Raw genomic sequence first — 24601 nt, 5'->3', positions numbered from 1 at the left:
CATAGAATATCTGAGAATAAATTTATATTTTATAATAAAGCTTAATTTCATTTTAATGCTACATAATATTATTATATACACAGATATAATAGATCCAGTTTTAGTTTTTTTCTTGTATAATGTGAGGTTTCAGGTGTGTTAAGTTTTTCTGAATTGGAGTAGATTCAGCTCTTAGAGCTAATAGATTAATTATATTGTTTGTTTTATCTAGTGAGGAACATTTTTATCAGTTGCAAAGAATTCAGGAAAAGTTTAAAAATGTGAAATTCCTTGTTATTTTCTGGGTTATAAGAAAAAGGAAAAGATATGTCAAAGTTATAAATTTACTAAGACATTAAAAATGTGAAGCTTTAAATGCTATTTATTTGGAATTTTATGAATTTTAGGTGTTTGCCTATGAACTTCAGGGCAGAAGACTTAGCTAGTGGCATCCTCCGGGAACGAGTGAAAGTGGGTGCAAGCTTGGCTGATGTTGATCCAATGAACATTGATAAATCAGTAAGTTTTGAAATTTTTGCTAGAAGTAGCTTCTTAAAAAAATTTTTCCTTGTTTCTAAAGCAACTAATGACAAAAACAGAAAATTCATGTGTGGCCACCATTATTATTTTTTTAAATTTTTATTGATAAAACCAAACAACATACAAACATGGACATTCTTAACATATGAACGTTCCATACTTGCTGTGCAATCAGTGACTCACAATATCATCACATAGTTGTATATATATCACCATGATCATTTCTTAGAGCATTTGCATCACTCCAGAAAAAGAAACAAAGAGAAAAAAGAAGAAACTCATACATACCATACCCCTTAACTCTCCCTCTCATTGACCACCAGTATTTCCCTCTACCCAATTTATTTTAACATTTCCATTATTATGTTTTAATATATTTATTTTGAAACTTAGAACATGGTCACATGTCAGATTTTCCATTTCATTGTTACTGGAGTATATTGTGAAAAATAGGTGTGGTAGGAAATGAGGCTGAGAGCATGATTGGGGCCGTGATAAAAAGTGGGGTATTGTTCATGCTGCTTGATTTCTTGGTCACATTTGCATTATATCTCAGTGACCATGATGTAGGTAATGAATTTTGGGGAAAGAAGATTGTCTTTAGGGAGACTGGTTTGAACATGACTGAGATTTAGTACTCTATAGTAATGGCCATGGTAGAAAGTAGGGTAATAGTGTAAAGAAATAGATAGATTTTAGAGAGAATAGATAAGACAGAATTTGGTGAATAGTTGCTTTTGGGGAATGAGGAAGAACACCAATCTGAACATGCCAGCTGGGAGTCTGCGTTAAGCAAGTGGGTGGATAAATAGGTGGCTCCATTCCTTTCAGGTGGGGGACATAAGAGGATGAATAAGTTGGGGCAAGATGATTCAATCAGTTGTAGACATGTTTTAGGTATCTGTGGTATATCAAAATGAAAGTAATTGGCAGGTAATTGGTTATTTAGGTGTGGTTATTAAGGAGAAATATCTGGGCTAGGAATTCAGATAGGAGTCACCAATAAAAAGACAGTTAAGATTACTATGGAAATGTGATAGTACCCAGGGCAAGTATTTGGCAAGAAAAGAGATACCAGATTTAAAGGACATGGAGTAAATCCTTTTTTTAAAAATTCATTTTTTTTTTAGAGAAGTTGTAGATTTACAGAGAAACCATGCACAATATACAGAGTTCTCATATCCCACACTATATATATTTTTGTATGCTGTATGGCAGGGGTCACATTTCATTCTTTTTCCTGTGAGTATCCCATTATTGTAGCACTATTTGTTGAATTTTTTTTTCTTTCTTTGCTTGTTTGTTTGTTTTGGAAAGTGCATGGGCTGGGAATTGAACCCAGGTCTCCTGCATGGCAGGCTAGAATTCTACCACTGAACTACCCTTGCCACCCTACCACACTATTTTTACCCCTTGAAGTTGTGTGGTATATTTGGTGCAGTTGATGAATGAACATTTTTATAGTTGTGTTATTAACCGTAGTTCATGGCTCATGTTAGGGTTTACTCTTTGTGTTATATAGTGCAATGTTTTTTGTTTTTGGATTTTTGTTCCTATAAGGTAAATAAAACCTAAAATTGCCCCTTTTATCCACATTCGAGTATGTAATTCAGTGCTTTTAGTTATGTTCACAATGTTGTGCTACTACCACCACCATCCATTATCTAAACTTTTCCATCACCTCAAATAGAAACTGTACAATTGAAGCATCAACTCTTCATTCCCTACCTCCTCCACATTCCCAGGTAGCCTATATTCTAGATTGTGATTCTATCAATTTGCTTATTCTAGTTACTTCGTTTAGTGAGCTCATACAATATTTGTACTTTTGTGTCTGACTTATTTCACTCAACGGGATGTTTTCAAGGTTCGTCCATGATATTGTTTATTGCTGAATAATATTCCATTTTATGAATACACCACATTTTAATTATCTGTTAATCAATTGATGGACACTTGGCTTACTTCCATCTTTTGGCAGTTGTGAATAATGCTGCTATGAGCATTATGTGCTACTATCTGTTTGAGTCCCTGCTTTCAGTTCTTTGGGTATTATTCTAGTTTACTAGTGCCAGAATGCAATATACCAGAAATGGAAGAGCCTTTAAAAAGAGGAATTTAATAAGTTGCAAGTTTACAGTTTTTAGGTTGTGGAAATGTCCAAATTAAAGCAAGTCTATAGAAATGCTCGATGTAAGGCATCCAGGGAAAGATACCTTGGTTCAAGAAGGCCAATGAATTCATGTTCAGGGTTTCTCTCGGCTGAAAGGGCATGTGGCAAAGTCAGCTAGCTTTCTCTTCCGTCGTCTTGTTTCATGAAGCTTCCCTGGGGACGTTTTCCTTCTTCATCTCCAAAGGTCTCTGGCTGCACGGGTTCTCCTTGTGCCTCACCTCATTCTGTCATCATTCTCTGCTCTCTCAGAATCTCCAGCTTTTTCCAAAATGTTCCCTCTTTTATAGGATTCCAGTATACTAATCAAGACCCACCCAAATGGGTGGAGTCACGTCTCCATTTAATCAAGTTTAATACATACAGTTGATTGAATCACATCTCTGTGGAGATAACCCAATCAAGTTTCCAGTCTATAGTACTGAACAGGGATTAAAAGAAACGGCTGCCTTTACAAAATGAGATTTGGATTGAATCGTGGCTTTTCTAGGGCACATAAATCCTTTCAAACCGGCACAGGTATATACATAAAGTGAGATTGATGGGTCATATGATAATTCTATGCTTAACTTTCTGAGAAATTGTCAAACTGTTTTCCACAGTGGCTGTACCATTTTACATCCCCACAACAATGAAAGAATGTCCCTATTTTTGCACATCTACTCCAACATTTGTAGTTTTCTATTTTTTGAATAGTAGCCCTTCTAGTGGATGTGAAATGATTTCTCATTTTGGTTTTGATGTGCATTTCCCTAATGGCTAATGATGTTGAACATCTTTTCATGTGCTTTTTGGCTATTAGTATAGCTTCTTTGGAGAAATGTCTATTCATGTTTTTTTTGCCAATTTTTCAGTTGGGTTCTTTGTCTTTTTGTTGTTGATTTGAAGGATTTCTTTCTCTGTTCTGGATAGTAAACCTTTATCACATATGCGGTTTCCAAGTATTTTCTCCTCTAGTATAGGTTGTTTTACTTTCATGATAAAATTCTTTGGCATGCAAAAGTTTTAAATTTTGACGAGATCCCCTTTATCTGTTTCTTCTTTTGTTGCTTGTGCTTTTGATGTAAAATCAGTTGGCTATAAATGTGAGGGTTGATTTCTGAACTTTCAATTTGATTCCATTGGTATATGTGTCTGTCCTTGTACTAAAGCCATCCTGTTTAGATTACTGTGGCTTTGTAATACGTTTTAAGGTTGGCAAGTTGATTCTTCTTTTTCATGATGTCTTTGACTATTCAGGGTCCCTTACCCTTCCAAAGAAATTTGGTGATTGGCTTTTCCATTTCTGGAAAGAAGATTGTTGAATTTCGATTGGGATTGTGTTGAATCGGTAAATTGCTTTTGGTAGGTAGAATTGACAACTTAATTTTTAGTTTTCCAGTTCATGAGCATAAGTGTCCTTTTAATTACTTAAGTATTGTTTGATTACTTTTTACAATGTCTTGTAGTTTTCATAGAAAAGTCCTTTACATCCCTGATTAGATTTATTCCTAGATATTTGATTCTTTTAGTTTTTGTAAATGGAATTTCTGCCTTGATTTCTTCTTCCTATTGTTCATTATTAGTTTATAGCAACACTACTAATTTTGGGGAGTTGATTTTGTAAAGTGCTACTTTGCTGAATTCCTTTATTAGCTTTAGGAACTTTGTTGTGGATTTTTCAGGATTTTCTATAATTAAGATCATATTATGCAGGGAAAGGTTTACTTTTTCCTTTCCAATTTAGATGGCTTTAATTCTTTTTCTTGCCAAACTGCTCTGTCAATACAGTGTTAAATAGCAGTGGTGGCAGCGGGCAGCCTTGTCTTGTTTCTGATCTCAGAGGGAAATCTTTCACACTTTGATCATTGGATATAATGAGCAGTGGGTTTTTCCTATATGCCTTTTGTGTTAGTTTGTAAAAGCTGCCGGAATGTGATATACCAGAACTGGAATGGCTTTTCAAAGGGAAATTTAATAAGTTACAAGTTTACAATTCTAAGGAAATGAAAGTATCCAAATTAAGGCACCAACAGGAGGTTACCTTCACTCAAGAAGGGCTGATGGGTCTGGAACAGCTGTCAGCTGGGAAGTCACATGACTGGCATCTGCTTTTCCCTTGCTACTGGGTTCCATTGCTTTCAGCCTCTGTTCCTGTGGCGGTCTCTCATTTTGCTTCTTTAGGGCTGACTTTCATCTCTTGGCTTCCCTTGGCTCTTTCCAGGTTCTGACTTGCTTAACACCTCATGGGAATGCACACAGTAATGTCTGCTAGGCTCTGAGCATCTCTAAACATTCGTGTCTCTGCTCTCTCTGTCAGCTCTGAAGTTTCTGTTGGCTCTCTCTCTTTTGACTCTGTTGTTTCTGGCTCTCTCTCCAAAATGTTTCCTCTTTTAAAGGACTCCAGTAAACTAATCAAGTCCCACCTGGAATGGGTGGAGTCCCATCTCCACCTAATCAAAAGATCACACCCACAGTTGGGTGCTCCACATCTCTGTGGAGATAAACTAATCAAAAGAGTTTCCACTGTACAATATTGAATGAGGTTTAAGGAAACATGGCTGCTCCTACAAGATTGAATCAGGATTAAAACATGGCTTTTCTGGGATATATAATATTTTCATACTGGCATACCCTTTATCAGGTTGAAGAAGTTTCCTTCTATTCTTAGTTTTCTATGTATTTTTATCAAGAAACAGTGCTGGATTTTTGTCATATGCCTATTCTGCATCAATTGAGAGAATCATGTGGTTTTCTTGCCTTCATTCTGTTATTGTGGTGTATTACATTCACTGATTTTCTGATATGGAGCTACCCTTGCATACCTGGTATAAATCCCACTTGATCCTGGTCTATAATTATTTTAATATGCTGTTGTGTTCAATTTGCTAGCATTTGTTGAAGATTTTTACATCTATATTCATAAGAGATGTTGGTATATAAGTTTATGTTCTTGTGATTTCTTCATATGACTTTGGTATTAGGTGATAATGGCCTCATGGAAAGAATTATGGTGTGTTCCCTCCTCTTCAATGTTTTGGAAGAGTTTGAGCATGTTTGGTAAAATTACCCTGTGAAGCCATCTGCTACTGGGCTTTTTTGGAATGTTCTTCTTAGCAGATTTAATCTCTATACTATTTATTGACTTACTGAGTTTGTTAAGCTGCTGAAATGCAATATACAGAAATGGAATGGCTTTTAAAAAGGAAATTTAATAAGTCACAAGTTTACAGTTTTAAGACCATAAAAATGTCCAAATTAAGGTGCCAACAAGAAGTTACCTTTGCTCAAGAGAGGCTGATGCTATTTGGGGCACCTCTGTCAGCTGGGAAGGCACATGGCTGGTGTCTGCTGGTCCTCGTGACTGGTTCCTTTGCTTTCAGCTTCTGATGCAAGTGGTTTTCCCTCTAAGCATCTATGGGCCTTCACTTAGCTCCTCTAGGTTTTGGCTTGCTAAGCAGCCCATAGAAAGGCACATGGCGATCTCTGCTGGGCTCTGCCCACGTCTAGGTATCTTCTTTCTCTGTGGGCACTTGTGCTCGTTTGAAAGGGTGTATGTACCCTAGAAAAGCCATGTTTTAATCCTAATTCCATTTTGTAAAGGTAGCCATTTCTTCTAATCCCTATTCTGTACTATATGTTGGAAACTTTAGTTAGCTTATCTCCATGGAGATGTGACTCAATCAGTGTGTTTATTAAACCTGATTAGGTGGAGTTGTGTCTCCACCCATTCCAGGTGGGTCTTGATTGGTTTTACTGGAATCCTTTAAAAGAAGAAACACTTTGTGAAAAGCTAGAGAATGACAAGAGAGAAAGCCATGAGATTCTGAGAGCAGAATGCTGCAGAACCACCAAGCAGAGAGTCCGCCAGCCAGTGACTTTTGGAGATGAAGAAGGAAAACGCCTCCCAGGCAGCTGGAGAGGGAGCTAGCAAATGATGTTCGCCATGTGCCCTTCCAGCTGAGAGAGAAACTCTGACCATGTTCACCACATGCCTTTCCACTTGAGAGAGAATCCCTAGACTGCCTTAAATCAAGGCCTTCTAAATCAAGGTATCTTTCCTTGGATACCTTAAATTGGACATTTCTATAGACTTACTTTAATTGGGACATTTCCACAGCCCAAAAACTGCTGACTTGCAATTTATTAAATTGCCTTTTTAAAAAGCTGTTCAATTTCAAGTATATTGCATTCCAGCAGCTAGCCAAACTAGAACAGCAGTGCAAGCACCCCCAAACATCCATGTGTCTGTCAGTCTGAAGGAACTGTTCTCCAAGTGTCTGCATCTCCAGGTGTTTCTGTCATTTCTGAGGTTTCTCCAAAATGTGCTCCCCTTTAATGACTGTAGTAAACTGATCAAGACTCACCCTGAATGGGTGGAGTCTCATCTCCATCTAATCATAAGGTCATACTCACAACTGTGTGCGCCTTATTTCTGTGGAGATAATCTAATCAGAAGGGTTTCCACCTAATAATATTGAATGAGGATTAAGGAAACGTGGCTGCTCCTACAAGATTGGATCTGGAAAAAGACATGACATTTCTGGGGTTCATAACAGCTTCAAACTGGCACAGATAGTCTATTTCTTCTCGAGTCAGTTTAGGTAGTTTGTGTGTTTCTAGGAATTTGTCCATCTATGTTATCTAATTTGTTAGCATACAGTTTATTCATAGCAGCATGGTATTCTCTTATAGCCCTTTTTATTTCAGTGGATTGATAGTGGTGTCCCTCATTTAATTTCTGATTTTAGTTATTTATGTCTTCTGTCCCATCTCCTTGTCATTTTGGCTGCAGGTTTATCAATTTTATTGATATTTTCAAAGAATCAACTTTGGATTTTGTTGATTTTTTCTCTCTCTCTCTCTTTTTTTTAATTTCTCCATATCATTTATTGCTACTCTAGTCTTTATTTCCTTCCTTCTGTTCATTTTTGGTTTAGTTTGCTCTTTTATAGATCCTCCAGTTTTTAAGTTAGGTCTCTGATTTGAGATCTTTCTTTTTTTCAAAGTAAACCTTTAGTGCTATAGCACTCTCAACACTTTCTTTGCTGCGTCCCTTCAGTTTTGGTATGTTGTGTTTTCCTACTCTTGTGATTTCTTCTCTGACCCATTGCTTGTTTAAGAATATCTTGTTTAATTTCCATATATTTGTGAATTTTCCATTTCTCCCTCTGTTATTGATGTCTAGCTTTATTCATTTGGGGTTGGAGAAGATACTTTATATGATTTCAAGAGTTTTTCATGTATTGATAGTTGTTTTGTGACCTAATGTATGTTCTGTCCTGGAGAATGATCCATGTGCACTAGAGAAAAATGTGTATTATCTTGGTTTTTGAGGAAGTGTTCTATATATATTTTTTAGGTCTAGCTGGTTTAGAGTTTGGTTCAAGTTTTCTGTTTCCTCATTAATCTTCTGCCTAGATATTCTATCCATTATTGAAAATGTTGTATTGAAGTTTCCTATACTATTAAGGTAGAATTGTTTCTTCTCCCTTCAAATCTGTCAACATTTATTTTATGTATTTTGGGGCTCTGCGGTTAGGTGCCTATATATTTATAGTTGTTATGTCTCCTTATTGAATTGACCCCTTTATCAGTGACTGCTGACAATGCAGTAATTTATTCTGCTATTTTGTCTTTGTAAGTTTTATACCTTTTTTGCCCCAGTAATTCTTCATTACTGCCTTCTTTCATACATTTTAAAAAATATTTTACCGCTTTTAGCCCCTTTTCATTTCTTTCTGAATATATTTTTTGTGCATTTTCTTTGTGGTTACAATGTAGTTAAAATTTAAAATACCCTAGACCTTTTACAGTACATTTGATTTGATGCCAAATGTCTCCAGTAGCATACCCTGTTCTATACCTCTCCTTCCTCCCGCCTTTTTTGTATTTGTTACAAATTATCTTTGTAAATGGTATGTCCAAAGCCATAGATTTAATCATCATTTTTAATGCATTTTAGTACCTGTAAGAAGTAATAATTGGGTGAAATACCCTAGTAATTCAATACTATAGTAATATAATACTATAATGTTGGCACTTAGGATTCATGTACAGTTACTTTGGCTGGATGTATTTATTTCTTTATGCTGCTTTGACCTACTGTTTAGTGTCCTTTCCATTCAGTTTGAAAATCTCCCTCTACCATTTTCTTCTAGTGCTGGTAATGAATTCCCTTTTATTTTTCTGGGAATGTCCCAATTTCACCCTCATTTATGAAAGGAAGTCTTGCTGGAAAAAAGTTCTTTGTTGGCAATTGTTTACTTTCAGCACTTTAAAAGTTTTGTTCCTCTGCTGTCTTTTCTTCATGACTTCTGATGACAGATTTGCATTTAGTCTTGCTGGGGTTCCCCTGTACATAAGATGTTGCTTTTCTCTTACAGCTTTCAGAACTCTCTTCTTGTCCTTGCACACTGGACATTTTTATTACTGTGTCTGGGAATGATTCTCTTTGAATTTATCCTATTTGAAGTTCATTGGGCTTCTTGAATCTGCACATTCATGTTCTTTGTTGTTTGGAAATTTTTCTGCTATCAGTTTTTTTTTTTTTTTTTTAGTATTCCTTCTGCCCCTTTCTCTTTCTTCTCTTGGCTTCCCACAATGTGTCTATTGGTACGCTTGATGGTGTTCCACAGGTACCTTAGGCTCTGTTCTTTTTTTTCTGTCCTTTCCTCAGCCTGAATCATTTCAATTGCTTTGTTTTCCAGATCACCGATTCTTTCTTCTGCAATCTCCAATCTGGTTTTACAACCTTCTAGGGAACTTTTCATTGCAATTATTGTGTTCTTCAACTCCAGTATTTCTGTTTGGTTCCTACTGAGAATCTCAAAGAGATTTCCATATATTTCATTCATTGTCTTCCTTATGTCCTTTAGGTTTTTTTCTGTATTTTCCTTTTTCTTCTTGATTTGTCCTGTTCATTGATACTTTCTGGATTTTTGTCTTGTTCCTTTGTATTGTCATCATTTCCTGTTTTTTTTTTGTCTTGTAATCTTTTGTTGTACACTGTATATTTTAATATTTTGATTTAGTCCCTGAGCTGTATGTTCCTTATGCAGTATCCAGCTAGTGATATGACAGATTTTCTTGAATTCCACAAGTAGTTACAAACAAAGAAACCAAAACAGAAAGTACCTTTCACTGTTGTTTCAAATTGGCTCTGTCTTGTCTGGTGGTTTCCTTCAGAGTTCAGCCCGCCTAACAGAAAGATCAGCCAGAGTCAGCTGTGAAGAACAGTGTCCTCCTGGTCTTATCTGAGCTTGCTTGGAGTCTTTTCCTTCTTTCTAGGCCTGGACCCATCAGAGGGCCTATGAATTCTCTATTCACAGTTCTAAGGAATTTGTGTGAATCCTTTCTCTACTTCCCTTGAAATAGACTTTTACCCCCTCCTGGGTGTTCTCTTCAGTGAGTCTTGGAGGCAGTCCTTTGCCCCTTGACATGTCAAATTAATTTTTTTGTTACACTATCTGAGCTGTCTGCAAGTCGCTTTTCTGCCCTCAGACAGATTCTGGGAGGGCAAGCCCTAGAGAAGTTCCGCGGTTCAGTTTTTCTCTTATACGTCATAGATTGGCACTGACATACATATGCCCCAGTGTGTGCAGAAGGGCTGCTCTTCCCTCTGGGACAGGGCCGCAGCCCACAATGGGAGGGCAAGCTGGCTCTACCCAGACTTGTGTAAGGTTGAAGGAAGGGTCGCAAATATTCCAGGAGCTTCCTCTATGGCTTTTAAAGCTGCATTTTGATTCAGCGCTTCACTGGTTATGTAGCCCTTTAATTATTTTCCATACTTTTGAGGAATTGTTCTGTCAAGATTGCTTTGCTGCTTTTTTCCGGGTGATGGAACAATGGCTGCCCTCAGAGCTGGCCCATAGCCATCTGAAGTTGCTGATCAAAAGTAGTTATCAAGTCCTGATACGCAGAGGGGCCAATCTCTCCAGAACATCAACTAGTTCCATCCCCCATCCCATATTATCAATAGCTCCTTCCAACATGAAAAAGTTAGAATGGCCATAACCCACCTACCCCTAAAGAGTGAGAGAAAGATCAAAGATGATGGTGGAGTTATACTGAGAAAGCAGGGTTTAACAAATGAGTACTATTGCTGAATCATTATATTAATACTTCTTTTAGTCTCCAGTATATTAGAGCAGCTAGAAGGAAAAACCTACAATTACAGAGTTGTAACCCTTACCAAACTCTGAAATCTGTTCTATACTAATTGTTGTGATGTGCTTTGAAATTTATTGCTTTTTGGTATAGTTATTTTTCATAAAAAAGAAAAAGGAAATATTTCTTCTTCAAAACATCACCACCACCGCCACTGCCACCACCACCACCACCACCACCAAGAGAGAGAAGTTATCAATTATCAGATCACCTACTCCTCAAGTTTAGAGACTAGGTCTTTATTTCCCACCCCAGTACCAGCAAACTGTGCAAGGAATCTGAGCACCAGTCCCCACTTCTGCCTGCCTCCGCAGGGATGGTGAAATACACTGGTATTTATGGCAGTTTACCAGCTCCTTCTGCACAGTGTTCTGCTAGACTCCAGAGTTTCAAAATAATTGTCAGATAGTTCCTGCCACTTCAGTGATTGTCTTTGTGGAGGCAGTGATTCATGGAGCTTCGTATTCTGCTATCTTCCCACAATCCCAGCCATAGGTTCTTTCTTATTGTTAGTAGTAGTTTCCTCGTTTGGGGGGCTCATTTGGTGTAAGGTTACTGCATTACCAAGAACTTATTTCCTGATTTTTCCCTTTGCTTCTATAAATGTCTTTATATACATAATTTAACTGATTTGCATATCAGAGACTTAAAAGAAGTTATCAAATGAATTTATATATATTTGAAAATGAAATTTTAATAATCTCCAGTCTAATGTCATAGGGAGAAATATTGATCTATTTTATTAATGAGGGCCTATGGAAATTTGAGAGTATTGATCGTATATAGAGTATGAGGCTATGAGTTGGGTAGTTCATTTTCTCAGAGCAAATAACCTTAGCTTATTTGTTTTTTCCATGCTTTCTTGAATCTAGTTCAATTTTAGATATCTCTGCCAATCAATTAGAATAACTTGTTTTTTTAAGTAATTTGATGTTATATACAAGAAAATATAGCTTCTCTTAGAATATTTCTGCTAAACTCCATTTTTTTTTTTTTTTTTTAAAGAGAGAGGGAGGAAGGGAAGGAAAGACAGAGAGAAGGAAGGAAGGATAGAAGGAAGGAAAGGAAACATCTTTAAACATTTTCTTGTTTTATTGTATTTTGTTTGTTTGTTTTTTTTTTTTTTTTACATGGGCTGGGGCCGGGAATCGAACCGAGGTCCTCCGGCATGGCAGGCAAGCACTTTGCCCGCTGAGCCACCGCGGCCCGCCCCTAAACTCCATTTTTATTTTTGTAGTTTACTTCGGTTTTATTCTATCACAGTAAATGTATTTATTGTAAAACATTTTCAAGTACCATTAACAGAATAAAGAAGCAAGGAAAGCAACCTTCCGTAATCCAATATTCAGAGGCAGTTACTTAAACATTTTGGCAAAGTATCCTTTGAGAACCTTTTTCTATACGTTTTTTTTTTTTCTTTGCAAAACCTTTTAGCTTTTGTTTCAGTTTCTTAGGCTGCTAAAGCCAATTCCATGAAATGGGTTGGCTTAAACAATAGGCATTTATTAGCTTACAGTTTTGGAGCTAAATGAAACACAAAATCAAAGCATCATTAAGGCAGTGTTTTCTTCTTAAAGACCAATATTCTCAGGCCGGCTGCTGGAGATCCTTGGTTCTCTGTTACATGGCAAGGCACGTGGAGGCATCTCCTGTCCTCTCCCTTCTCTTCTGGGTTCCATCATTGTCCACCCTCATGCTTCCTGTGACTTTCTTTCTCTCTCTCTGTTTGAATTTCATTCCATTATAAAGGACTCCTGTAATAGGATTAAGACCCATGCTGATTGAGGTGGACCACACTTTAATTGAAGTAACCTCATCAGAAGGTCCTGATTAAAATGGGTTCCCACTCACAGGCATGGATTCAATTTAAGAATATGCTTTACTGGTGTATTTACAGCTTCAAACCAGCACAGCTATTTAAACTTTTTTGGGTGGGAGGAAACAGTCCCGGTTGTTTCTTATGATTGATCAGAGTTCCTCAATCTTCTTTCATCATTGCCCTACCAAAGAGAAAAATTAAATTAAATTTCTTCCTAACTAGAGAAATTAAATATTTAAGGAACAGGACTTATTTGTACAAGGTTGAGCTTTGGGGGACCACAAACCATTTTAAATATGAAGGTTTCTTTTTCTTTTTTTTTTTTTTTTTTACTACTCCCCCCAATAAAAAATAAAGCATTTTTTGCTTCTTTGGGGATAATACTCCCCCCCTCTAAGAATGCATGTGATAGATGATATTGTGAAAGGCATTTTAGCTATTAGAGTGTAAATATAAGATCTTCTGTATATACTAATTAGAGTTTTGGTTTAGGCTTTAATCTGGTCCTTAGCTAATAAAGATTAGTGGCTTTAATTGCCTGAATTAAAATTTAAGCTTGAATTTTACTTTTGCCTTTTTTTTTTTTTTTAGCTTTTATTTGTAATTATGTGCAAAACTTCCTGCTCAAGGCATATATTTCTGAACATAAGTCTATCATGTATTTTTTAAAGTCTATAAAACTTTAAAATCATTTTTTATTAAACTTTTCTTCTTCTTTCCAAGGTGCGGTTTGATAGCATAGGTGGATTGAGCCAACATATTCATGCACTGAAGGAAATGGTAGTATTCCCACTTTTATATCCAGAAATTTTTGAAAAATTTAAAATTCAGCCTCCAAGGTAATTAATAACTTAGAATTTAACCATTTTAATGTCATGAATTTATCAAATTTTAGTTAATAAATATTTTATAAATTAAGTGTTTGGTATGTATTTATTTAATGTTTCTCTAGCAATGAGAATTAGAAATGAAAAGTTATTATTTGGGGCTCAGAGGCTTTAGAATTAAGTGTGTTCTTGAAGTTTACATTTCAAGATTTAGGAGTCAGGCATAAAATGAGATTTTTTACTTATGAAGGCTTTGAATGTACAACTGGATTGCCCAAATGGATTTTCTTGAATTTGACCTCCTAATAGCATTAAGCTTGAGGCTATATGTTGTTTGGTCTTGGAAACATACTTTCATTGAAGTGCCTCTTTGACTTGACCATGGGTATTTTTGAAATAGGTTAATGTTGATCATTTATTTTATAATTTAATTAATTGTCTCATGAGGTGGTTAGCTAGTGAACTATTAGAAAAAGCTGAGAATATTATGTTAAAGGAAATTGGGCAGAATAAAATATTCTGAAAGTGTACCATAGAGTCTTAGATTTAAACTGCTAAATGTACTTTCCCGTTGACAGTACACCTTTTTTCAGATTTGGTTTTAATTTATTTTCTGTACGTTTATTAATGAGTCTATTTCTGTTTAGTTACTGGGTTCAAAAATTGACTTAATTCTTTAGTGGGTTTTTAAATCAAAATAGCAATTTATTTTTTATATGCTATAGCTTGAATTTTTAAAATCATTAATTTTTTCAATGCTATTAAATTAGCATAACATTGTGAGAAACTTAGAATTATAAGCAGAAACCCTGTTATGGCACCTCTCCCTCACCCACCAACCAGGGTAATCCTTCTCCTTAGGAATGAACAATTTTGTATGTTCTCTACAGATTTCCTTTATATAGATATCCATATATTATGCTTGCATTTTTGCCTATATTATACACATATAAACATTTCATGTAAATGAGATTATACAGTAATATCCATATATATATTTGTTGTTTACTCTACAATATATTTTAGGCATCTTCAAATATCAGTATGTAAATATTGTTTTTGACCCCTTATGTACTGTATTGTATAGATGTAATATAGTTTATATAACTAGCCCTTATTTATAGATGGTTTTTAGTTTTTTCGAATTCTTCACAATTAAAACCCATGCTTTATTAAATATCCTTTAAAGACAAATTTATCTTTATACTTTTTTTTGGTGAGTATTTCTATATGATACTTTATAAGGTTTGAAACTTCTGGGTTATGGGGAAAATACATTTAACATTTTGGTAAACCTTGCCAAATTACTTTGTTCTGACCATTTCTCGTCTGACAAAGCTTGGCGTTTTGAGAACATCCTTTGGGAACTCAGCAAAGTGAAACTTCTTTCCAAATTCTGAATAAAAGCTTTATTAAAATCTAGTAATTATCATGTACATGAGTATAAAATTATGTTGGTTGTCAGTGATAGTGATGACATTAATTCACTTCTCTTGATTCTTTCTTCTACCAGGGGCTGCTTGTTTTATGGTCCTCCTGGTACCGGCAAAACATTGGTCGCCAGAGCATTAGCTAACGAATGTAGTCAAGGAGACAAAAAGGTAGCTTTCTTTATGCGGAAAGGAGCAGATTGTTTGAGCAAGTGGGTTGGTGAATCTGAACGACAACTTAGGCTTCTTTTTGATCAGGTAAGAGACACCAGCTAATTTGAGAATATCTTCTTTAGAATATTTGATACATTTAGTCAGCAAAGACAAACTTTTTACTGGGAGGAGCATTTTCCAATCATTATATTAAAGTGAAGATTAATAATCTGAATTTGTATGCCTTAGAGCTAATTTAAAAGCAGTTTAGTACCTTTTTTTTTTTTTTTTTTACATGGGCAGGCGCCGGGAATCGAACCTGGGTCCTCAGGCATGGCAGGCAAGCACTCTTACCTGCTGAGCCACCGTGGCCCGCCCAGTTTAGTACTTTTTAATACATAAGATGATTCCTGCAACATTTATTTGGGTGGCTAGTAGGCATATAACATGATGTTAGGTGCTTTGGGGAACATAGGCTATAATATCTGCATCATTATATTATAATCTAATTGAGGAAATTAGGTATCAAATATTAAGTAACTGGGCAAGAAAGCTCACAAAGCAATGTTTTATTTATTTTCATGAATTGTAATGGTGATGGATGAATTCAGAAATAAGTGATGCTTTAAAAGGCAGAGTACATTGAGTGAATATTGTGTAGGCTACCTTTACTGTTATATATAGCTGTAATTTAAAAAAGTTTATTGCCTAATATCTTACAAAAATTAGTTTTGTGGCAGTGCAACGGTGACTCAATGGCAGAATTCTTGCCTGCCACGCTGGAGACCTGGGTTCGATTCTCAGAGCCTGCCCATGCAAAAAAAAATTAGTTTTGTATAAATTCACTTTTTTTCTTTGGCCTGTCAGCCTCCGGGAATCGAACCCGGGAATCTGGCATGGCAGGTGAGATTTCTGCCACTGCACCGCCATTTCACTGCCCTACATAAATTTACTTTTAAAAATTGTAATAACGTAAATATATAGCTTAAAATTTGCCATTTTAAAAGTATACAATTTAATGGTAGTAATTACTTTTACAATTGTTGTGCTACCACAATTACCTTCCACTACTAAAACTGTTTTATCCCCCAACAGAAACTCTTTACCATTTAAGCATTAACTCCACATTCTCCCTTTTACTAACCTCTAGTCTACTTTCTGTCTCAATGACTTTGCTTATTCTAGATTATTTCATATAAGTGGCACCATATAGTATTTGTACTTTTGTGTCTGGCTTATTTCACTCATCATGCTTTCAGGCTTATTTCACTCATCATGCTTTCAAGCATTAAAATTTTTAATCCATTTTATTTTACAGCATGTATCAGAACTTCATTCCTTTTTATGGCTGAATAGCATTGCATTGAATGGATAAACCACATTTTGTTTATCCAGTCATCTGTCGATGGATGATATAAATTCACTACTGATTGTTTGAGCCAGTGAAGGAAGTCATTCATATTTGACAGTGTAACTTATATTTGATTTTATGTCTGAAGAAATTTGCATAAAAATGCTTTCAACAACACCTAGTAAGCACCTATTACTGAGTTGATGTCTGTGAAAGTTCTTTCTAAAATACTTCAAATATTTTGTATCCATTATTAGTATAAAAAACTGTGCCATGTTCTGGATAATGGATCTAGAAAGAGGAATAAGTTAAGATTCTTACTTTCTGGGTGTTCAATGACTAATGCAAAGTCAAACATTTATATTCTGAATGGTTTAAGAGAGTTTAATAATAATTGAAAAATATAGGTATAAAATAACATTAATATATGAAAGAATTGGCATGAGAGTGCTGGCAAATTGATCAGGCACACTCCATTCTAATTTTTTTGTTATGCTTTTTAGCTAGTTCATACTAGGGTTGGTATACTTCTCATTTAATATCCTAGCATAAACCATGCCACTTGCTGTATCTAAATTTATTGTATTTCTGTTTCTTAGTTTTTCTTATTGTGTTGGAGTCATTGAAATCTCATTTTGGTTTTGATTTGCATTTCCCTAATGGCTAATGATAGTTGAACATCTTTTCATGTGCTTTTTGGCTGCTTTTATAACTTCTTTGGATAATGTCTATTTAAGTCCTTTGCTCAGTTTTTAATTGGGTTGTTTGTCTTTTTGTTGTTGAGTTGAAGAATTTTTTTGTGTATTCTGGATATTAAGCCATTGTTGGATTGGTGGTTTCCAGATATTTTCTCTTTGTGTAGTTTGTTTTACTTTCATGATAAAATCCTTTGTTGTATAAAAGTTTTAAATTTTGATGAGTCCCATTTATCTATTTTTTTCTTTTGTTGCTTGTGGTTTGGGTATAAAGTCTAAGAAACCATTGTCTACCACAAGGCCCGGAAGATGCTTCCTACATTTTCCTCTAGGAGTTTTGTAATTCTGGTTCTCGTGTTTAAGTGCTTGATCCATATCAAATTGATTTTTACATATGGTATGAGGTGGAGGTCCACCTTCATTCTTTTGTATTCTATCCCTCCACCATTTTTGTACTTGCTACCACTTAAATCTTTGTACATTGTGTGTCCAAATCCAGAAATTTGTCATTATTTTTTAAATGCAATTTTATTGAGATATATTGACATATAAACCCTCCAAAGTATACAGTCAGTGGCTTACAGTACATCACATAGTTGTGCATACATCCCCACAATCCATTTTTGAACATTTTCATTCCTCCAGAAAATAACTAAAAATAAAAAATAAAACCCAAATCCTCTCATACCCCATTCCCTCCCCCCCAGTACTGACCCATAGTATTTATGTGGTATGTTTGTTACTGTTGATGAAAGAATGTTAATACTGCTGTTAACTATAGTCTATAGTTCTCAATAGGCACATTTTTTCTTATTTACCCTTCTATTATTAAATCCTTGTAATAGTGTTGTACATTTGTTCTATTTTATGAAAGAACTTTTTTATATTTGTACAGTTAATCACAATCATTGTCTACCACAAGATTCAGTGTGTTTTATGTTGCAATGTTTTTTTAAAATTTATTAATTAGAAAAATTAACAACAAACAAACAAAAACATTAACATATTCTGTTCTACATATATAATCAGTAGTTTTCAGTATCATCACATAGTTGCATATTCATCATTTCTTAGAGCATTTGCATCAATTCAGAAAAAGAAATAAAACGAAAACAAAAAGAAATAAAACGGAAACAGAAAAATAAAAAAGTTATACATACCATACCCCTTACCCCTCACTTTCATTTATCACTAGCATTTCAAACTAAATTTATTTTAGCATTTGTTCCCCCATTATTTATTTTTATTTCATATGTTCTACTCGTCTGTTGACGTGGTAGAAAAAAGGAGCATCAGACACAAGGTTTTCACAATCACATAGTCACATTGTGAAAGCTATATCATTATACAATCATCATCAAGAAACATGGCTACTGGAACACAGCTCTACATTTTCAGGCAGTTCCCTCCAGCCTCTCCACTACATCTTGAATAATAGGATTATATCTACTTAATGCGCAAGAATAACCTCCAGGATAACTTTTTGTCTCTGTTTGGAATCTCTCAGCCATTGACACTTTGTCTCATTTCACTCTTCCCCCTTTTGATCGAGAAGATTTTCTCAGCCCCTTGATGCTGAGTCTCAGCTCATTCTAGAATTTCTGTCCCATGTTGCCAGGAAGGTCCACACCCCTGGGAGTCATGTCCCATGTAGACAGGGGGAGGGTGGTGAGTTTGCTTGTTGTGTTGGCTGGAGAGAGAGGCCACATCTGAGCAACAAAAGAGGCTCTCTTGGGGTGACTCTTAAGTCTAAATTTTAAGTAGACTTGACCTGTCCTTTGTGGGGTTAATTTTCATATGAACAAACCCCATGACTGGGGTCTTAGCCCTAGCTTTGATTGTCCACACTGCTTGTGAAAATATCAAGAATTCAACCTGGGGAAGTCAAATCTCTCCCTGTTCTCACCATTCCCTGAAGGGGACTCCGCAAATACTTTTCTACTCACTGATCACATCACTCTGGAATTCATCGGGCCATCACTCTGGACAAACCAACAAAATCTCATGTCCTACCCAAGATTCCAAGCACTCATGGTGTTCAACCAAGCCATCTACATAAGTTATATTAGGAAATGCACTAGTCAGAATTTAAATTTTGTATCAAATGAACATTTTTTGCTTTACTCTCACATGTAAGGTGAAATTTTAAAATATTAATTACCATCTATTTTCAGCACCCTGCAGTAATGACATTCCTTTGTTCTTCCTCACGCACATTTTTTTGAATTTATTATGTTCCAATATTTTAACCTTCAACTTTTCTTCTGATGACAAACGTGAGTCTAAACTTCCCCTTTCTACCATATTCACACAGCATTCAGCACTGTTAATTGTTTTTGTAATAATGTGCTACTTACTGTCACTTCTCCAAATGTTTTAAGTTCAACCTAGTTAAATATTCTGCACATATTAAGCAATCACTCCCCATTCTTTGGCTTTTTCTATATCCTGGTAACCTATATTCTATATTTGATGTCTGAGTTTACATATTATAATTAATTCATATCAGTGAGATTGTACAATATTCGTACTTTTGTGTCTGACTTTTTTCTCATTACATAATGTTCTGAAGGTTCATCTAAGTTGTTGCTTCAGGACTTCATTCTTTCTTACTTCTGAATAATATAATATTTCATCATATGTATACTCCATATTTTGTTTATCCATTCATCTGTTGATAGACATTTGGGTTGTTTTGTCAATTGTAAATAATGCCACTGTGAACATCGATGTGCAAATGTCTGTTCATGTCCCTGCTTTCAGATCTTCTGGGTGTATACCGAATACTGGGATGTCTGTGTCGTAAGAACTCTATACCTAGCTTCCTGAGGAACTGCCAGCCATCCTGCACAGTGACTGTACCATTTTACATTCCCACAAGCAGTGAATAAGTGTTCCACATGTAATAAGGGCTCCAGTAATACCTAGGAAGGAAGAAAGTACTATACCTAAATAAACTCCTCTAAATATAAGAGGTCTAACAAGTCGAACTTCCAAAATATATTAATTGACATTTTAAGAGCATTCTGGGATAGATACCTTGACTCAAGAAAGGTCTAAAACACCTCAGTCAGCTTGGAAGGTGTGTGGCTGGTGTCTGCTGGACCTTTGGCTTCTGGTTTCAAACAGCTTCCCTGGGGTATTTTCTTTCTGCATCTCCAAATGTCTGGGTCTCCTGTTGGCTCTGTTGCTTCTGAGGCTTCTCTAAAATAGTTCCTCTTTTTTCTTTTTTATTCACTTTACTTTTTTTTTTTTTTGACATGGGCAGGCTCCGGGAATCGAACCCCGGTCCCTGGCATGGCAAGTGAGAATTCTGCCGCTGAGCCATCATTACATTCTCCTCTTTTTCTTTTCTTTTCTTTTTTTTTTTTAATATTAATTTGCATTTTATCAATGACAATAAACTGTTTTTTTGTATGCTATATGGTGGGGGTCACATTTCATTCTTTTTCCGTGTGAGTATCCTGTTATTGTAGCACCATTTGTTGAATTTTTGTTTAATGTTTTTTCTTTCTTTCTTTGCTTGTTTGTTTCGGGAAGTGCATGGGCAGGGAATCGAACTCGGGTCTCCAGCAGGGCAAGCGAGAATTCTACCACTGAACTGCCCTTGCATCTCCAAAATGTGTCCTCTTTTAAAGGACTCCAGTAAACTCATCAAGACCCACCCTGAATGGGTGGAGTCAATATCCTTCTAATCAAAAGGCCACACCCACAATTGAGTGGGTCAGTCTCCATGGAGACAATATAATCAAAGTTTTCCACCCAAAACAATAGGTCTGGTCTCACAAGACTGGATCAGGATTAAAACATGGCTTTTCTGGGGTACATATTAGTTTCAAACCGACACAATAGGTAAAAGCTTACCTTTCTACTTTGTGTTTCTGGTGTAGGGGTATATAAGAATTTAGTTTCAAGATCCCGTACTTCAAACTCTGCCCTATGTCTAAAATGTAATATTTAAAAATACTTTAGAAGTTTTAATTGCTGGTCGTTAATTAGCTAGCAAAGGTGGCACACTGAAGGAATTTTTATTCTTACTGTAAAATGCAAAGACCGTTTTAAACTATTGAGTACATGCAGTCTTATACTACATAGTAATAATTTTCAATCATTTCTGATAATTTTGAACTCTAAAAGAATACTAAAATATAAAGTGATTATATGTTACTTAAAAAGGGAAATAGAATTTACTCTTTAAAGTACATGCACAAGGTTTTTAGAGAATGCCTACATACAGATATTTTAATGGCAGAGTGTTACATTGAGTTTTTTATGATGAAACAATATTTGAGCAATTTTTCTGAAAGACCAATATTTTTGCCCTTAGTAACCCATCTTGTAACTTTCTTTTTACAATAAAGACAGCAATATTTTTTAAATGTTCACAGAACTTGCTTGGTATAACAAGTTTATCAAGGAAGAATGGTCCAGAAACTTCAGGGTAAAACTTTGTATAAAGTAGACTAACTTACTACTTTTGACCTAAAATTGACAATTTGAAGACCCCTCTTTGAATTTAAGAGTGTCATTTACACCTATTTATAGTAAATAAAATCTAATTAATTATGAGTTTTGAAATAGAAAGCCTGAAAGACATATCAACATCATTCTCCTCTAATAAAATCCGATACTTAAAAAAAAAATCACATACTCAAAGGAATTAAGGGCAAAAACTCAAACAGACATTTGCACACCAATGTTTATAGCAGCGTTCTTTACAATTGCAAAGAGATGGAAACAGCCAAAATGTCCATCAACAGACGAGTGGCTAAACAAACTGTGGTATATACATACGATGGAATATTATGCAGCTTTAAGGCAGGATAAACTTATGAAGCATGTAATAACATGGATGGACCTAGAGAACATTATACTGAGTGAGTCTAGCCAAAAACTAAAAGACAAATACTGTATGGTCCCAATGATGTGAATCGACACTCGAGAATAAACTTGGAATATGTCATTGGTAACAGAGTTCAGCAGGAGTTAGAAACAGGGTAAGATAATGGGTAATTGGAGCTGATGGAATACAGACTGTGCAATAGGACTAGATACAAAAACTCAAAAATGGACAGCACAATAATACCTAATTGTAAAGTAATCATGTTAAAATACTGAACGAAGCTGCATCCGAGCGATAGGTTCTTGTTTTGTTTTGTTTTGTTTGTTTTATTCTTATTATTATTACTTTTATTTTTTTTCTCTATATTAACATTCTATATTTTTTTCTGTTATACTGCTAGTTCTTCTAAACCGATGCAAATGTACTAAGAAACGATGATCATGCATTTATGTGATGATGTTAAGAATTACTGATTGCATATGTAGAATGGTATGATGTCTAAAAAAAAAAAAAAAAAAATGGTCAGCACAATACTGCCTAACTGTAATGTAATTATGTTGGAACGCTGAATGAAGCTGCATCTGATCTATAGTTGTTTTTTTTTTTTTTTTTTTTCTCTTTCTCTTATATATTTTTGTACTTTTTATTTTTATTTGTGTTTTCTCTGTGTTATCACTTTATTTCTTTTTCTGTTGTCGTGCTATTTCTTTCTCTAAATCGATGCATATGTACTGAGAAATGATGACCATACACCTATGTGATGATATTAAGAATTACTGATTGCATATGTAGAATGGATTGATTTCTAATGTTGTGTTAGTTAATTTTTTTTTAATTAATAAAAAAAAAAAAGCCTAAGATTTAAAAGACAGAAAAAAAAAAAATCACAGATACAAATTTCAGTGGGTTTCTCTCAAAATCAGAGAAAATATTTTTTAATATAATCACAGATGTTATAAATGAATTTGGGTCTACAGGTTTCAATCAATGCAAGTATTTTTAGTTGATGTTGTACCAAAGAGCTAGAATTCCTAATTAAAGTATGAGATCGTCTATGGCAAGGCATATTTGATTATGTATAAAGCACAGATATTAGCATGGTTGTAAAGGCAATATGACCAATACATAAACATTTACTTTTTTTTTAGTGATACATACCGAGCTGCATAGAATTTAATTTCATATCCCATTGTAAGATAACATCTTTGACATTAAGCTTTGAAGCATATCTGCTGTAATACATTTAAAAATACTTCATTTGTCCAATATTTGTAAGTATACTGTGTTTTCAAATATCTGGTAAAAATTCTTTTGCAAAAAATTTAATAAGACATATAATTAACTAGCTATATTTACTGACTTAAATATTTGTAAAGGAAAGTGTTTACAAGAGCAAAATATAAAACTGAGAGTAAAAATTACTGTGTTTCACAAAAAAATTACAAAATCAGGTGATTCTTAATACACTTGATTCCCAGTACATATGTCCATTTTACAACTATTAAATTTGATATAATATACATACTTGTTTCTTGTCTTAGTAAGGTATTTAACCATTTTACAACTATTAAATTTGGTACATATACCAAGATTGTGTAAGATTTATTTTTCTTAATTGGTTAATTTTCTTCCCCATGTTGGAAATCATTTTCCTTCAGAAACAAAGTAAAATAATGTTTTTGTTATTTTCTTTTTAACTGAATCATATAAAAGCTGACTTGTTAGTTTGATGTAGGTTATTTAATTTGTTTGGACTTAAATTAAAATTTAACATATAACTGATTTTTGCTATGAAGCATAGTCTACATGTCAGTAAGTTGATATGGGTTAACAAAGACAAATCCTGATTTCAACTGTTTTAAGTATGATTACACAAACTTTTTTCTTTTTTAATGAAAAAAGGTAATGAAGAAAACATCAGATTATATTTTCTCAAATGGCAAATAAGGCAAAAGATAACATTTCTCTTTGATTCCTAAAGAGAACTTGAGATCATCTCTCTTTTGGGGCATTCAGTTTCCTGTGATGTCTGTGATACTACCCATGAGGATACCAGCGGTGCTTAATAGTAAAGAATATTTTGCTAAACTGTTCTATCATGGGTCCTTGCTTGAGATTTTCTTCTTTTTCTTCTAATCTGGTTTTCAGCACTTGGTCATGTGTTTCTTCATTATTATGCACAGGATCTGGTTGAGGGATAGGTTTTGTGTGTTCATATGGAATATCCACAGAAAGTGGTAGCATACTGTCGTCCTGCCATTGGATATCAAAGGAAGTTCTATTTTGCAATTATAGTCATCTGGAAGAGAAGAGTATGTAGATTTATGACAAATGCAATATAACTCTCCATTTTGGGTTGAAATAAATGTTTCAAAATAGTCCTACTTGATACCACCCATTTAATGCAGCTACTGCCATGGTGAATCAAGGTATATACTGAGTGATATAAAAAGATGTTTTGAAGAGAAACTGCTTTAAAAATGTGCTTCTAGGCATGCATATTTTCAAGCTTCCACAGATGTTCACCGTGAACCCGCCATCTCGTACCCCCATTCTGAACTATTTTGAGATATAGCTTTAAATAAAGGTGTAGACCAAGTCAGGTAATTTTGGTAATTTCTAATCTTTGCATAGAATGGAAAAAAA

The 24601-nt window shown here is 34.8% G+C and overlaps 1 protein-coding gene and 1 pseudogene across 5 annotated transcripts in view; one reads left to right on the top strand and one right to left on the bottom strand.

The window, feature by feature from the left end:
- The window catches only part of ATAD2B (ATPase family AAA domain containing 2B), a 215998-nt gene that overhangs the window by 59948 nt on the left and 131449 nt on the right, over nt 1-24601 (top strand). For all 5 annotated transcript variants that reach the window (XM_077152215.1, XM_077152214.1, XM_077152218.1 and 2 more), the window contains 3 exons: nt 387-498; nt 13380-13495; nt 14997-15171. In XM_077152215.1, coding sequence (XP_077008330.1) covers nt 387-498; nt 13380-13495; nt 14997-15171 — 403 coding nt within the window. The remainder of the gene's footprint in view (nt 1-386; nt 499-13379; nt 13496-14996; nt 15172-24601) is intronic.
- On the bottom strand, nt 23948-24495 carry LOC143676678 (large ribosomal subunit protein mL42 pseudogene; annotated as a pseudogene).

Source organism: Tamandua tetradactyla, chromosome 3, assembly GCF_023851605.1.
Source record: "Tamandua tetradactyla isolate mTamTet1 chromosome 3, mTamTet1.pri, whole genome shotgun sequence".
Classification (NCBI taxonomy): domain Eukaryota; kingdom Metazoa; phylum Chordata; class Mammalia; order Pilosa; family Myrmecophagidae; genus Tamandua; species Tamandua tetradactyla.
This window is presented reverse-complemented; position numbering and strand designations above follow the sequence as displayed.